At 40.7% G+C, this 14505-nt stretch overlaps 1 protein-coding gene, 1 long non-coding RNA gene and 1 other non-coding gene across 3 annotated transcripts; 2 read left to right on the top strand and 1 right to left on the bottom strand.

Annotated features, from left to right (window-relative positions):
• Positions 1-707: 707 nt before the first annotated feature.
• LOC134351934 (small ribosomal subunit protein uS5) lies at positions 708-9151 on the bottom strand. Its single transcript, XM_063058872.1, has 7 exons — positions 8993-9151; positions 8798-8887; positions 8595-8702; positions 8326-8499; positions 2484-2643; positions 1045-1136; positions 708-832 (listed from the first exon to the last, which is right to left on the bottom strand). Exons 1-7 carry the CDS (start codon positions 9125-9127, stop codon positions 752-754), a joined length of 840 nt encoding a protein of 279 aa, XP_062914942.1. The 5' UTR covers positions 9128-9151; the 3' UTR covers positions 708-751.
• A 1234-nt stretch (positions 9152-10385) lies between these two features.
• Positions 10386-14418, top strand: LOC134351355 (uncharacterized). Its single transcript, XR_010019133.1, has 2 exons — positions 10386-10472; positions 13119-14418. It is a non-coding gene; the product is annotated as an uncharacterized LOC134351355 (long non-coding RNA).
• On the top strand, positions 11303-11432 carry LOC134352410 (small nucleolar RNA ACA64). Its single transcript, XR_010019407.1, has one exon. It is a non-coding gene; the product is annotated as a small nucleolar RNA ACA64 (small nucleolar RNA).
• Positions 14419-14505: the final 87 nt, after the last annotated feature.

Genomic DNA, 14505 nt, shown 5'->3' with positions numbered 1-14505 from the left:
ATAATTCCGCCCCCGGCATTCCCCTCTCTCATCTCATCTGCCCATCACCACCCTCTGGTGCGCTCCCCCCATTTCCCTTTCTTCCATGGCCTTCTGTTTATCAAGGTTCCCCCTTCTTCAGCCCTTTTATCTCCTTCACTCTTCCCCTTCTCCCAGTTTCACCAATCCCCTACTTGGCTTTCCAACATCTGCAGGTTTTCTCTTCTGATTGGAAACAGTCATCTGTTGTCTTTCTCTATGAGCTTTCAGTGGGACAGAATATCCCACACCCAATTGATTTCACAAACCACAAAGTATCAGTTGGAAGTTAAATTGCGTACAATTATTATTTCCTAAAGATTGGTTCTCATTTTTAATTCACTACTATTTTATTTTAGTGATACAAAGTAGGCCCTTGGCACCACACCACCCCAGCAACCACCAAGAAACCCAAATAACCCTAACCCAATCATGGGACAATTTACAGACCAATTAACCAGTCCGAAGACCCAATAGATCTTTGGTCTGTGGGCGGAAACTAGAGAAAACCCATACATTCCACAGGGAGGACAGACTCCTTTCACAACTCCTGATCGATACAGCTTGGTATCAAATGCATTTACATTTGATATTACCTATACACCCATGCCATATAAAAAATAATTTGGCAAACAATTTATACTTCATTCAAAACCTATGTCATCATAACAGAACACAGTAACACAAGATCATGAGAAAATGATTTGATTTTATTTCATTCTTTCATAAATGCTTATGTTGCTGGAGCAACAGCAGACTGGGACCTCTGAACAGACACACGGGTGTGAGTTTTGGCCAGGTGATCAGTGAATTCCTGAAAAGGAAAACAAATATTTGAAAGCTGGCAACACTGACGAGCAAAACAGATACCAGCACTAATTACAAACTGAAGTGTATTACGTAGAAGTTAATTGATTATACATAGTTCAATTTAGTACTGGCATTAAAGTTAAAATGACTGAATTAAAATCATTTGCAAATCATTTTATTTTTTATAATCAGAATCCAAATAAATTGACTGGTTACCTGGTAAGGAGCCTTGGTAAATACAGTCTCTTTCCAAAGATCTGGGGTCAGATAGCTGTAAGTCTTGGAGATGGCATCAAAGGTAGCTTTAGCTGTAAATAAGCAAAACAACCAATTCAGTTTCAAAAATGAAACTTGAAATTCAGTGTTCACCTTAAAAAAAAACACCCATTTTTTTCCCCCATTTACCTCTCTATTACATACCAGCAGGTTAAATTAACAGAACAGAGAAGAAAAAATACTTTATACTGAGCACAACTAAGTTATAAAGTCACATAATTTATACTGGCCTCCAACTAACTAACTTTGGTATCAGTAAACAAATAATTTCATATTGTTCTAGCTTTAGACAATTACACAACTCAAATTCCAAGTGATTCACAACTTTTCCCACAAAAGTTACACATAACCCAGTTGTTTACAATATATATTAATGACTTGGATGAGGGAATTAAATGCAGCATCTCCAAGTTTGCGGATGACACAAAGCTGGGTGGCAGTGTTAGCAGTGAGGAGGATGCTAAGAGGATGCAGGGTGACTTGGATAGGTTAGGTGAGTGGGCAAACTCATGGCAGATGCAATTTAATGTGGATAAATGTGAAGTTATCCACTTTGGTGGCAAAAATAGGAAAACAGATTATTATCTGAATGGTGGCCGATTAGGAAAAGGGGAGGTGCAACGAGACCTGGGTGTCATTATACACCAGTCATTGAAAGTGGGCATGCAGGTACAGCAGGTGGTGAAAAAGGCGAACGGTATGCTGGCATTTATAGCGAGAGGATTCGAGTACAGGAGCAGGGAGGTACTACTGCAGTTGTACAAGGCCTTGGTGAGACCACACCTGGAGTATTGTGTGCAGTTTTGGTCCCCTAATCTGAGGAAAGACATCTTTGCCATAGAGGGAGTACAAAGAAGGTTCACCAGATGATTCCTGGGATGGCAGGTCTTTCATATGAAGAAAGACTGGATGAACTGGGCTTGTACTCGTTGGAATTTAGAAGATTGAGGGGGGATCTGATTGAAACGTATAAGATCCTAAAGGGATTGGACAGGCTAGATGCGGGAAGATTGTTCCCGATGTTGGGGAGGTCTAGAACGAGGGGTCACAGTTTGAGGATAGAGGGGAAGCCTTTTAGGACCGAGGTTAGGAAAAACTTCTTCACACAGAGAGTGGTGAATCTGTGGAATTCTCTGCCACAGCAAACTGTTGAGGCCAGTTCATTAGCTATGTTTAAAAGGAAGTTAGATATGGCCCTTGTGGCTACAGGGGTCAGGGGGTATGGAGGGAAGGCTGGGTTCTGAGTTGGATGATCAGCCATGATCATAATAAATGGCGGTGCAGGCTCGAAGGGCCGAATGGCCTACTCCTGCACCTATTTTCTATGTTTCTATAAAAGTAAGCAGAATTCTTCTGCCAAGATCAGGATTCTGACTTACCAAAGTTGCCCAGTGTAGCTGTGCAGCCTCTGGCTGAGGTGTAGCAATCATCAATACCAGCCATCTGGAGTAGTTTCTTGGGTACGGGTGCTGAGACTATACCAGTACCACGTGGGGCAGGGATCAGGCGGACTAAAACTGAACCACATCTGCCTGTCACCTGTATAGAATACATTTTCAAAATGTAAATGGTACACTAAATTTTTTTTTAATCTAACACTTAATTTTACAAGATACTCAATGAAAAATGGACAGTTCAATTCTCAATGACAAAAACAGAAATCATTTTTATAATACAAAATGCTTGTTCAAGTTAGTGGGCTCCAGAAAATTTATGTAGCATTGTGTAGAAGTTTAATATCACAAACAAAAATGGGTAATTTGGCCAAACTGCACTGAGCAAGATTGCTCCAAGTAACCCTGCTCAGTACTAGTATCGTTGGCCTTGACATCAGTGACGCTGTAGAGTTGGAGACCTGACAACTTTGCAAATAAATGCAAGATCAGAATAGGGTTTATCTAACAATCTGAAGAACTCAGCAGTATTGGTGGGGAAAGAGAATTGTCAATGTTTCAGGTCAAAGTTGTACATGAGGAGAATCAAGTTTATAACCCAAAACATCAACAATTCCTCCCCAACCCCCATACATGCTGCTCAACCCAGTAAATTCTTCCAGCAGATTATTACCACAGACTCAGAATCTGCAATCCCTCATGTCCTTCAGAAACAGTTTAGTCTGATTAATGATCTAGAGCAATAATGACACACCCCAGGGGAGATGGGAGCTTCTAAGGAGGAAATAAAAAATTAAGGGGGTGGTGAGTATGTGCTTGGCAGCAAGGGAGCAACTGAAGGATTACAGGCTTATTTAAGAAGTGAATGACTTGAATATATTTGATCTTCAGTGCCCCAATTGATTACAATGAACGTGCAATCACCCAATCTTCTGCTAACCCACCATTCTCTTAAGACTTCAGTCAAAGCATTTTACAGTTAAAAAAGGTGTAAATGATAAACTCTTATTCAGGGATGAAGACGGCAGAGTTTGCCATCAAAACATTGGTTATAATCAATACATGTCTCCAGCTGAAAGCCCAAGAAGAGTTTATTCACATTATAGTTGAAAAGCAATGTGACTCTTCAGTATTTGACATCATGAGAAATCCGGTCTGAAGATAGCTATCTTTTTCCAGGCCTGGCCCATGCTTTCTTACTGTTCACTACTGTACTACAGTACAATATTTGAGGTTCCTTAAGGCTGTCATAGCAGTTTGGGGGGGGGGGGGGAAGAGGAGAGAAGAGATAAAACCATTGAATCTTTCCAATGGAGTGTCTTCAATAGCCTCTGATAACCAAGTCCAGTTCCCAGCCTTCATGTGTGGCTTCGCTACTAAGCTTGGCAAAACTATTTCTACTGAAAGGGCAAAGGCAGGCTACTAGCACCTTAAAAAGTAACTGGGCAGATAGAGCTCATCAGCCATGGCTGGTAGCTCATTTAGAAGGAAAACATTGGATCTCAAACCACTGCTGCCTTGCGTTTATATCCACTCATGAAGGTTTTAGGAATACATTCCAAGGAAAATCTCAGGCAGTCCTGCGTTGAGTTCAATGCCAATTGGCAACTCCTACATCGCTGCTGGTGCCAAACTGTATGGGTCTCTGCATTCCATTGGATTCATCAACTTGCTCGCCAGATCATACTGCCCTGGCTTGGGTTATCGAATATAGATAGCTAGGATTTCCATGGTTGACCTTGACTAGCAGAAGCACCAGAACAAATTGATTTGAATTATTGCAATTATTTGCCACTGCTTTGAATTTTGTTCCACTGTATCATAAATAAAAATACTTTATAGTATTTACATGATGTCCAGAAAGGGAGAAGAAAACACTGGGGATGTGGTATGGGAGCAAGGAGCCGGCAACCCAAAAAGATTTGGGAACCACTGATCTAGAGGAAGAGAAAGAACCTTGGCTGAACTGTTTTAAATTGCTGGTTTATCAAATATATTGAGGCTCTTGGAGTGAGGAAAAGGAAGCATGGTATGACAATTTGAGAAGCTTTCATAATTACAGTATCTTTTGTCAACAGATCTGAAAGTCCCATTCACTATACCTTTTTACAAGTAGACCAAAGACATAGGAGATGAAGACATTCAGCCCATCAATTCTACTTCACCATTCCATAATGGCTGATTTACTATCCCTTTCAACGCCATTCTCTGCCATTCCCTGTAACCTTTGATGCTCTGACCACCAAGAACCTATCAATCATTACTTTAAATATACTCAATGACTTGGCCTCCACAGCTGTCTGTGGCATAGCATTCCACCAATTCACCACCCTCTGGCTATAGAAATCCTCTTCTGCATCCTTCTATTCTGATGCTCTACCCACTAGTCCTAAACTCACCCACGAGAGGAAACATGCTGTCCACATCCACTCTATCTAGGCCTTTCAATATTCACTAGGGTCTAACAATAACCTGCAGTTCTAAACTCAAGCAAGTACAGGCCCAGAGCCAAGCATTCCTCATATATTAACCTTTCATTCACAGAATCATTCTTGTGAACCTCTCCTGCACCCTCTCCAATGCCAACCCATCTAAGGAGCCCAAAACTGCCCACAGTACTCCAAGTGCTGTCTGATCAATACCTTATAAAGTCTCAGCATCACATTCCTGCTCTTATATTCTAGTCCTCTGTACATTGCATTTGCCTCTCTTCACTGACTCAACCTGCAAGTAAATCCTGCATGCAAACTCTCAAGTCCTTTTGAACCTGATTTTTGAATTTTCTCCCCATTTTATGCCTTTATTCCTTCGGCCAAAGTGCATGACTATACACTACCCTCCACAATATTCCATCTACCACTTCTTTGCCCAATCTCCCTATCTGCTCAAGTCCTTCTGCAGACTTCCTGCTTCCTCAGCACTAGAAGCCCCTCCGTCTATCTATGTATCATCTGCAAACTTGGGCACAAAGCCATCAATTCCATCTAAATCACTGAAATACAAGGTAAAAAGTGACCCCTGTGGAACGCTAATCTCCTGCAGCAAACCAGAATAGCCCCTATGTTCTAACTCTTTGGCTCCTGCCAGCCAATCTTCTATCCATGCTCATGGCTTTCCTATAAAACCATGTCAAAGACCTTCTGAAAAAGTAAGCAACACCACAAACTCTCCTTTGTCAACCGTGCCTGTTATTTCCTCAAATTCCAACAGATTTGTCAGACCACCAGCATGGAAAATTTCCCCTCAAGGAAACCATGCTGACTTTGGCATGGCATGTTATCATGCCTCAGAGTACCCCAAAATCTGATGCTAAATAATGAACTCCAACATCCTCCCAACCACTGAAGTCAGGCTAACTGGCCTCTAATTTCCTTTCTTCTGCCTACCTCCCTTCTTAAAGAGTGGAGTGACATTTTCAACTTTCCAGTCCTTTGGAAACATTCTAGAATCTAGTGCTTCTTGACAGATCATTAATAATGCCTCCAAAATCTCTTCAGCTACCTCTTTAAGAATCCTGAGGTGTAGTCCTTACAGACCTCTCAAGCTTCCCAAGTACCTTCCCCTTAGTATTAGCAACTACACTGTTCTGCCCCGACATTCAAATTTCTCACGTACTGCTCATCTTCCATAGTGAAGGGTGACACAAAATACTTATCTGCCGCTTCTTTGTCCCCTGTAACAACCTCTCTAGCATCATTTTCCAGCACTCTTGCCTTTATATATCTGAAAAAAACTTTTGCTATCCTCTTTTGATATTATTGACTAGTTTACCTTTATATTTCTTGTTTTTTCTCCTTGTTTTTAGTTGCCTTCTGTTGGGTTTTTAAAAGCTTCCATATGTTCCAAATTCCCTCTAATTTTTGCTATATTACATGCTCTTGTTTGCTTTTATGCTGTCTTTGACTTCCCTTGTCAGCCATGGTGCTCATTCTCCTTTTAGAATATTTCTTCATTTTTGGGACATACCCTGTGGCTTCCAAATTGTCTCTAGCAACTCCACCCATCATCCATTAGTGTCCCCTTCTAAACAAATTTGGCAAACTCCCCTCTCATGCCTCTTCAATTCTCTGTACTCCATCAAAACATTAACTGTAGGGTAAACTGCAAACTGCAGGGTGAATTCTATCATATTATAATCACTGACTCCTAAAGGTTCCTTTACGTTCAGCTTTCTAATCAAATCTAGCTCATTACACAACACCAAATCTAGAATCAGTTTTCTAGAATCAGTGGGCTGCTCTGGCGTCGGCATATGGAATAGTTCAAGCCATGTAGAAAGTACATTTGTTTGGAAAGACGCAGTTGTTATTACTTTGGACGCGAGGACCTACATTTTACAACAGACTTTTGAGATTTTGCCTATATTTTGTTAACCACTGCCACATGGCAACTAGCATTTGGGATAAGCAGATGAATAAATGGCTAAGAAACATTGTGACACTGGCATTCATTCTGGAACAGGCAGAAAGTGAACTACAAAAACAGGTTCCGCACAAATTGGACTCAATTTGGTGCAATTCGCACCAGGGCCACAGCAAGACAGATACTGTTTGAAAACGTGCAACTTCTACAGACTAAAGGCTGATTTATATTTGTGCGACCAACGGATGCCATAACCTACGCAAGTGGCCTACGCGCGTTATGAGCATTTATACTTGTGCGTTGGTGTGTCTGCATCACTGCTCTGCAATTCGGGCATGTCGCGCATGCGCACACACCTGCCCGTGCAAGGCTTCATGATCATGGTAGTCCTTCCCGGGGTAAACAAGTTTAAAGCAAGCATCTTTTATCGTAAAAGCAAAATGTGTCCTCCATACTTTCAGAGGTCTGTAAAGCTTTATGGAAAGCATTGCAGCCAGCGCTCCTTCCCTGCCCTTCAGTCGCCAATGGGAAGCTATTGCAGTGTAGGAGGAAATGCGATGCTACCAAGCAGACCAATCGCAGTTGTTGCGGTCTGTGTTGCCATGACGTGTAGTTACATTTTGGGAGAGGTGCGCGTCAGACTATAGCGTAGGGGTCCGTGTAGGCCCTGCGTAGGGTTCGTGGCTACGCTGTACCTACGGCATCAATTTGATGCATTAGTATAAATCAGCCTTAAGAGTCCCTGTCAGAAGACAGCACTTTTATATGCAGGACCAATGCAAGTGACACACCAGAAATAAAACCACAAAACACTCCCGTAAGGCTGCATACGTGGCAAGAACAAAAAGGTTAACATTTCAGGGAAAAGTTCCTTCATCGGAACAGACTGCAGAAGGCAACCACTAAGGAACTGGAAAGGGCAGATGTCGTCCATTTTAAAATGAACTTTTAACATGCATACACATTAAAATGTTGGTAGGGACTGAATCAAACAAAGCTAGAGAACCTAAGGAACTAGCATTAAGCAAAGTTATACAAAGTTCTGTTCAGAATACAATGAAAATGGTGAGGAATATATATGCCTGTAATATGGAGTACAAAAGATCCAATGGCTTTGGACAGAGTGCTGCATAAAAATAATATGCAGGTAACACTGCTTAACATTACATTATCAGACATGGAAAACCTATTATCTTTCCATACTAGAATACCTTTCCTTTTCTCTGTCCTAAAGGGACAAAGTACACGCAACTCTCAATGGCAGAACGACTTGGATCCATACATACCCCTTTATTTGCCCCTATACATACACTTATTCATCTTAATGCAGCCAAAATACCCAACAATTGTCTGAATTATTTATGTTGTGCCAGGTATTTGCTATATCACTGTCCTTCACAGAACCACAAATATAACTGAAACCTTACCACATTAAATGAAGAATTAAATCAGTATGTGAACTTGCCTTGCAAGGTACAGTGTGTGGTTTTCCAATTTTGTTACCCCAATAACCACGTCGTACAGGAATGATAGATAGTTTTGCCAGAATGATAGCTCCTCGAATGGCAGTGGCTACTTCTTTTGAACATTTGACACCCAATCCAACATGGCCATTATAATCTCCAATAGCAACAAAAGCCTGAAAATTTTAAAAAGGAAATTTAAAATTTACTTTTCAAACAAGTAACAAAGTAACACTCTGTACAATAGTGATCTAGAGACAAAAGCCCTGACCTTGAACCTTGTGCGCTGGCCAGCACGGGTTTGCTTCTGCACAGGCATGATCTTGAGAACTTCATCCTTCAAAGCTGAACCCAGGAAGAAGTCAATGATTTCAGACTCCTATACAAAAACAAGCTTTAAACTCAGGACAATGTTTCACATGAGTAATTATAAAAATGTGTCATAGTAAGAATATGAAATTGTCAGGACTTTACCTTAATAGGAAGGGAGAAAAGGTAAATTTCTTCCAGAGTCTTGATCTTCATATCTTTTACCAAGCGCCCAAGCTTTGTTACTGGTACCCACTGCGGAGATTTAAGGAACATATTTCAGAACTAACCCCACAACAAGTTTGTGCATATACACAAAAAAGTCAAGAACTATTTCATTTACTCAATTGTGAATCTTACTTCTTTATCTTCAGCTTTACCACCACGTGCACCCCGGCCTCGACCACGACCCCTACCGCGGCCTCGACCACGCCCACGGCCGCCAGAACCAAACCCACCACGAAATCCTCCTCTACCACCGGCGTCGTCCGCCATTTGCTATAAAGCAAAAAATATATCAGTGTGTAGTAGCAACACATTCAGATTTCAAAAGCAGAGTAAAATCTACATTCTAGACAGATCTAAATTAATAATTGCCCACAGCAGTAAAACAATAAATATGCATCATTACATAAATAAAATTGTTCTTGTATAGCATTCCCTGATTTTATTATAAATCACATCCTGGTACCTCACTATCCAATCATCACCCACTATTACAAAACTCTAGTTACTATTCCTTCTTTTTTATGTTTCTCACTAAAGAAACAGATTCAAACCTCCCAGATGCTAAGCGAGTGTCTCTACGGTTGGTGTACAGTAAAAAAAATACAAGAGGTTAGAATTTTCAGTCACCAATGGATGAAGTACTGCCCTATTAATGGACCTCAAAGATTTTAATGAAATAACTTTTAAAATTATTTGCCTGTCACTATCATTGACAACAGCAGCCAATTTACTTACTGAAAATTCCCACTCATTACAATAAATACACAACCAAGCTGGGGTTGTACCATCAATTACACGGAGGGCTAAACATCGAGCATGACACCAATACCAATTCCACCTGTAATCACTGCACTTTGTACTCGAATACGCTGTTGTATTTTTAAACAAAATGCTAACTGCAAAAGTATAAAGCGTCGTCTCATCACACTTCCTGAATATGTTAACCAAGGCGTGGATGTGAAGTTGATTCAAGTGAAAGCAAAGATTTTACAGCTTAATTTACTTAGATGCATTTTTCTACCGAAGCCTAGTCACATATGAATCTTACGTGAAATTTGATTCCTTTTAAGTTAGGGCTGTGAGCTATTTTTCATGCAAGAAAACCGATACAATCCACTACTGTACGGAAATCAACGCGGTTGCTCGTCCAGTCCGGCTCTTGGCCTAACCGGGGTATAGAAGCCCCAGAACTCGGTCAGTATTAAACACCTCACCATCAATTAGATCCTCATCGGACACGAAAAAGACCAACAAAATAAGTTTATTAATTGGAGAAGAATGCTTCCCAGCCTAGACGGGAGGCCTGAAGGGCAGATGGCTGGGATATGGCACCGATTACCGAGGATCCCCCAACAACCTACTTACGTGATAATTTTCCACAGAAGGACGGACTCCGGCCCGCGCGTCTATTAAAGCTTCCGAGATCTCGCGAGATTAACCAACAGATTATCAGGCCCAGACCGAGCATGGAGCAATTCAACGGCCTCAAACAAGCTTGTATTAATGTGTTATTCAGTGTTGGGGTGGGTAACGAGGTGTGGTGACGACGCTGTAGTGGTATAAATCGGTAGCTCGGCGGTGCTGCGGCCTTTTGTGTCGCAGTCTAAGGAAGGTGAGGTAAATGTCTGATAATTCACGGTATAAAACTACAAATTGTAGTGGTTTTGCAGCAGTGCACCTCATTATCGAAAACGCTTATTTGCAGTATCAAGTGTTGCGCATACAAATATGTTTAACATGTTAGACTATAAAATGGTGCAGAACGATATTGACGAGCGGTTCAAAATTTGATGGTGGGGAGAATTTTTTTTCTAAATCGTTTTCAAGGTTACAGTGTGAGTGTTTGCACTTGTTGAGCTTTAATTAAAATAATCTGTTCTCTTTGTTATCTATGATATAGTTGTGAAAGCCTTCATTTTACGGGAACAGTGTAGTTTAAAGGTACAGAGTATTGTTCTGAACTACAAAATAGTGCAGCACAAAACGAAGTCATATCCATGAATTTTGGATATCTGATAGTGTGGGGGGGAGGGGGAGAGAGTGTTTCTAATTGCTGAGTGTGGGCCTCTCCCCCATGGTAGAAATGAGAAGAGGGCACATCCCCAATGATGAGGGTCCTGAATGATCAATACCACCGCCGTCAGCAGCAATCTGTTGGAAGAGTGATAAAGGATCTTGAAGGGTGGTGGTTGTTTTTTTTCTCCCAGGCATTCTGCATGAACCGCGGAGTTCTTCCAGCATTTTGATTTAATATGAAGTACGTTAAATAGAGTGCTATCATTTGGTACCTCCCTGTTGGTGTTGCTTCCTTTTCACAAGGTAGTGTGTATGTAGATACTTCAAAGTTTGTGTTGATATCGGCAGTGACTAAAAGGACAATAAGCAGTGTTTCATGGTGCTGTCATTGTTTACAGTTGAGTGGCTTACCAGTTTGAGTGTGGCATACTCTGAAAGTTACCAACAGCATTATCTATTGTTGTTGGTAAGATAAGTGTGCCAAAATTAACTGGTATGCTAAGCTTATTGCCCACTGTTCTTATTTGTGGCTGATAAAACCCGCATACCAATAAATGGACAGCAAGGAACGATGTTGAAAGGTCAAAAAAGTTAAAGTCCAAGTGATGTCTTGATAGGAAAATGGCTTTAATGTTTTAGATTGATGACTTCTGTCAGAACTGACAACAAATGTTTTACATAATTGGCAGCACAGAAGCAGCCCTTTTGATCTATTGCTGATCAAATATCCTTCTTTCCATCTAAATTTCTGAATTTGCTGGACACTGTCCTGGTTGTGGGCCTAATTTTCTCTTGGTCGTCCAGCCCTGTTCTTGTCCCTCATCTGTTCTTTTGTGTACAGTCACTTAGTTCCTGGCTTTCACAGCTGACAACTGGCTGCAAGTCCTACAATCTTAGTGCCACCTTCTGAACTGGAGTGTGAGTCAGGATATCTAAATCCTATATGTTTATTTGAATCAAATTCTATATTTTTTTAAAAAACCTGTATTCTTTAAAAACTGCACTATATATTTAAAGCAATGATCCTGAGATCCTTTCTGCAAAATACTGTTAGTGTTCTATTCCGTAATAACTTTAAAATCAAGCATCCTGTTGATTATATTGATGCTATCAGTACATACTCAACTGTTGATTACAGTACTTGCACCCGCCATTTGTTTATTAGAAACAACAGAAACGCTGGAGCAACTCAGCAGGTCAGGCAGCATCCAAGGAAATAAACAGATAGTTTACATTTGACTATTCATTTCCATAGATTCTGCCTGACCAGAGCTCCTCCTGTATTTTGTGTGTTGCTTTGGATTTCCAGCCAATGCAGACTTTCTTGTGTTTCTTTATGCACCCAAACCTCAAACTCAATATTAACCCCCTCCTGCATTTCTCAACCTTCCCACTACTTGATATTATAAAGATGTCTTTCTGTTCTCTTCATTCCTTTGTTTTATCTACTTATTTGTTTCACTTTTAATGATTTTTGTTTCACCTTTACTGTAATTTAGATATACACTTCTCATCTTGTTGCCTGCTTTGCTGTTTTATCTGCTTGCTTTGTAATGCCCTTGTAGGTTTGCCCAGTATGTTAATGCAAACTGTGTTCTCTGTTCCAGAGGTGTGACTCCTCAATCCACCTGCATTACTGCCACTAGTGTTGACCTTATTGCACTGTCCCACACCAGGATAGATTATCTGTTCACCTTTAAAATGTAATGGTTAATCCCACACTTGGAAAAAAAAATCACTATTTTGCAACTTGTGCTTTGTTCTTGCTGCCCTATTCATAGCTTCTGTGCTCTTTCTAACTGCACCTGTTAATTTGACTGGGTGGTCTCTTAGAATTTCAAAGACCTGAGCCTTGCACTATTAGAAACAAGGGTCTATTGTCCTTCCATCCTCTGTAACTTTATTTTCCCTTCTCAGAGTCATGTTAACTCTGTTCTGATTTTCCTTGACCTGTTGAGCACTTCTGTTGCACTTTTTTATTCAGCAGTTTAAATTGGTTTATTGTAATGTTTGATGTTGGAGGCTATCTATACAGGCAAGTCCATGGCATAATTACATTAAATTAGTACAAGGGAAAAGCAATAACAGTACTGATTAGTGTTGTGATTACAAGGTGCAGGTAAATAAAGTGCAAGGTTATAAGGTCATTTGAACTTGAGATTCCATTGTACACAAGGTCTGATTAATTGTTAAATTGTAATTTGAAGAGAAGTACTTACCTTTTTTTTCATTCTTGTTACAGGTCTGAAGTTTAATGGATTGAAGTGTGCCCATTGTTTTCACAAGAGCATGATCACACTCAGTGGCCACTTTGTTAGGTACAGTGGCATGCAAACATTTGGGCACCCCAAGAGATCTGAGCTCTCAGATAACTTTTACCAAGGTTTCAGACCTTTTAGCTTGTTAGGGCTATGGCTTCTTCACAGTCAGCGTTAGGAAAGGCCAGGTGATGCAAATTTCAAAGCTTTATAAATACCCTGACGCTTCAAGCCTTGTCCCATCAATCAGTGGCCATGGGCTCCTCTGAGCAGCTGCCTTCCACTCTGAAAATTAAAATAATTGATGCCCACAAAGAAGGAGAAGGCTATAAAAAGATAGCAAAGCGTTTTCATGTAGCAGTTTCCTCGGTTCGTAATGTGATTAAGAAATGGCAGTTAACAGGAACGGTGGAGGTCAAGTTGAGGTCTGGGAGACCAAGAAAACTTTCCGAGAGAACTGTTCGTATTATTGCTAGAAAGGCAAATGAAAACCCCCGTTTGACTGCAAAAGACCTTCAGGAAGATTTAGCAGACTCTGGAGTGGTGGTGCACTGTTCTACTGTGCAGCGACACTTGCACAAATATGACTCGTGGAAGAGTCATCAGAAGAAAACCTTTCCTGCATCCTCGCCACAAAATTCAGTGTCAGAAGTTTGCAAAGGAACTTCTAAACAAGCCTGATGCATTTTGGGGGGGAAAGTCCTGTTTTGACCAGGGGTGCCCAAACTTTTGCATGTCGCTGTACATCTTTTAATGGTCAAGAGGTACAGTTCTCACCAAACAGCAGCACGGAGAAGAAATGTGATCTCAGTGACTTTGAATGTGAAATGCTTATTGGTGCCAGGCTGAGTGGTCTGAGCATCTCAAAAACTGCTGACTTGGGGTTTTCATGCACAACAGTCTCTAGAGTTTATAAAGAGTGGTGTGAAAAGCAGAAAACCTCCTTTGAGCGGCAGTTCTGTGGGTGAAAATGCCTTGTTAATGAGGTCTGGAGATTGGCCAGACTAGTTCAAGCGGATGTAAAGGCAACAGTAACTCAAATAGCTGTTACAACAGTGATGTGCAGAAGGGATCTCTGAACATGCAACACACTGAATCTTGAAGTGGATGGGTTACAGCATCAGAAGACTACACTGGGTTCCACACCTGAGTGGATATTGAAACAGTATATTTACCATTCCTGAATTGTATAATGCTCTTAAAACTAAATTAGAGACTTGTACTGAGATTAGGTGAAATTGTTAGCTGTTAGAAGTGAAATAAAACAATAGTGGACATGTTGAATAGCTTGATGTTTTTGTCATTATTCTTTCAATTAAGCACTATCTTTTGACCACATTAGAAAACAACCTTGAATTAATACTTTCATTG

The sequence above is a fragment of the Mobula hypostoma genome, chromosome 9, assembly GCF_963921235.1.
Source record: "Mobula hypostoma chromosome 9, sMobHyp1.1, whole genome shotgun sequence".
NCBI classification, from domain to species: Eukaryota; Metazoa; Chordata; class Chondrichthyes; order Myliobatiformes; family Myliobatidae; genus Mobula; species Mobula hypostoma.
This window is presented reverse-complemented; position numbering and strand designations above follow the sequence as displayed.

What these genes read in the sequence shown, in the direction of transcription:
- LOC134351934 (XM_063058872.1), bottom strand. Translation starts at nt 9,127, where the DNA reads ATGGCGGACGACGCCGGTGGTAGAGGAGGATTTCGTGGTGGGTTTGGT. An exon ending in GTAAAGCTGAAGATAAAGAA is followed by an intron (nt 8,888 to 8,992) that starts GTAAGATTCACA and finishes AAATCTCCGCAG; the next exon opens with TGGGTACCAGTAACAAAGCT. An exon ending in TTTTCTCCCTTCCTATTAAG is followed by an intron (nt 8,703 to 8,797) that starts GTAAAGTCCTGA and finishes GTTTTTGTATAG; the next exon opens with GAGTCTGAAATCATTGACTT.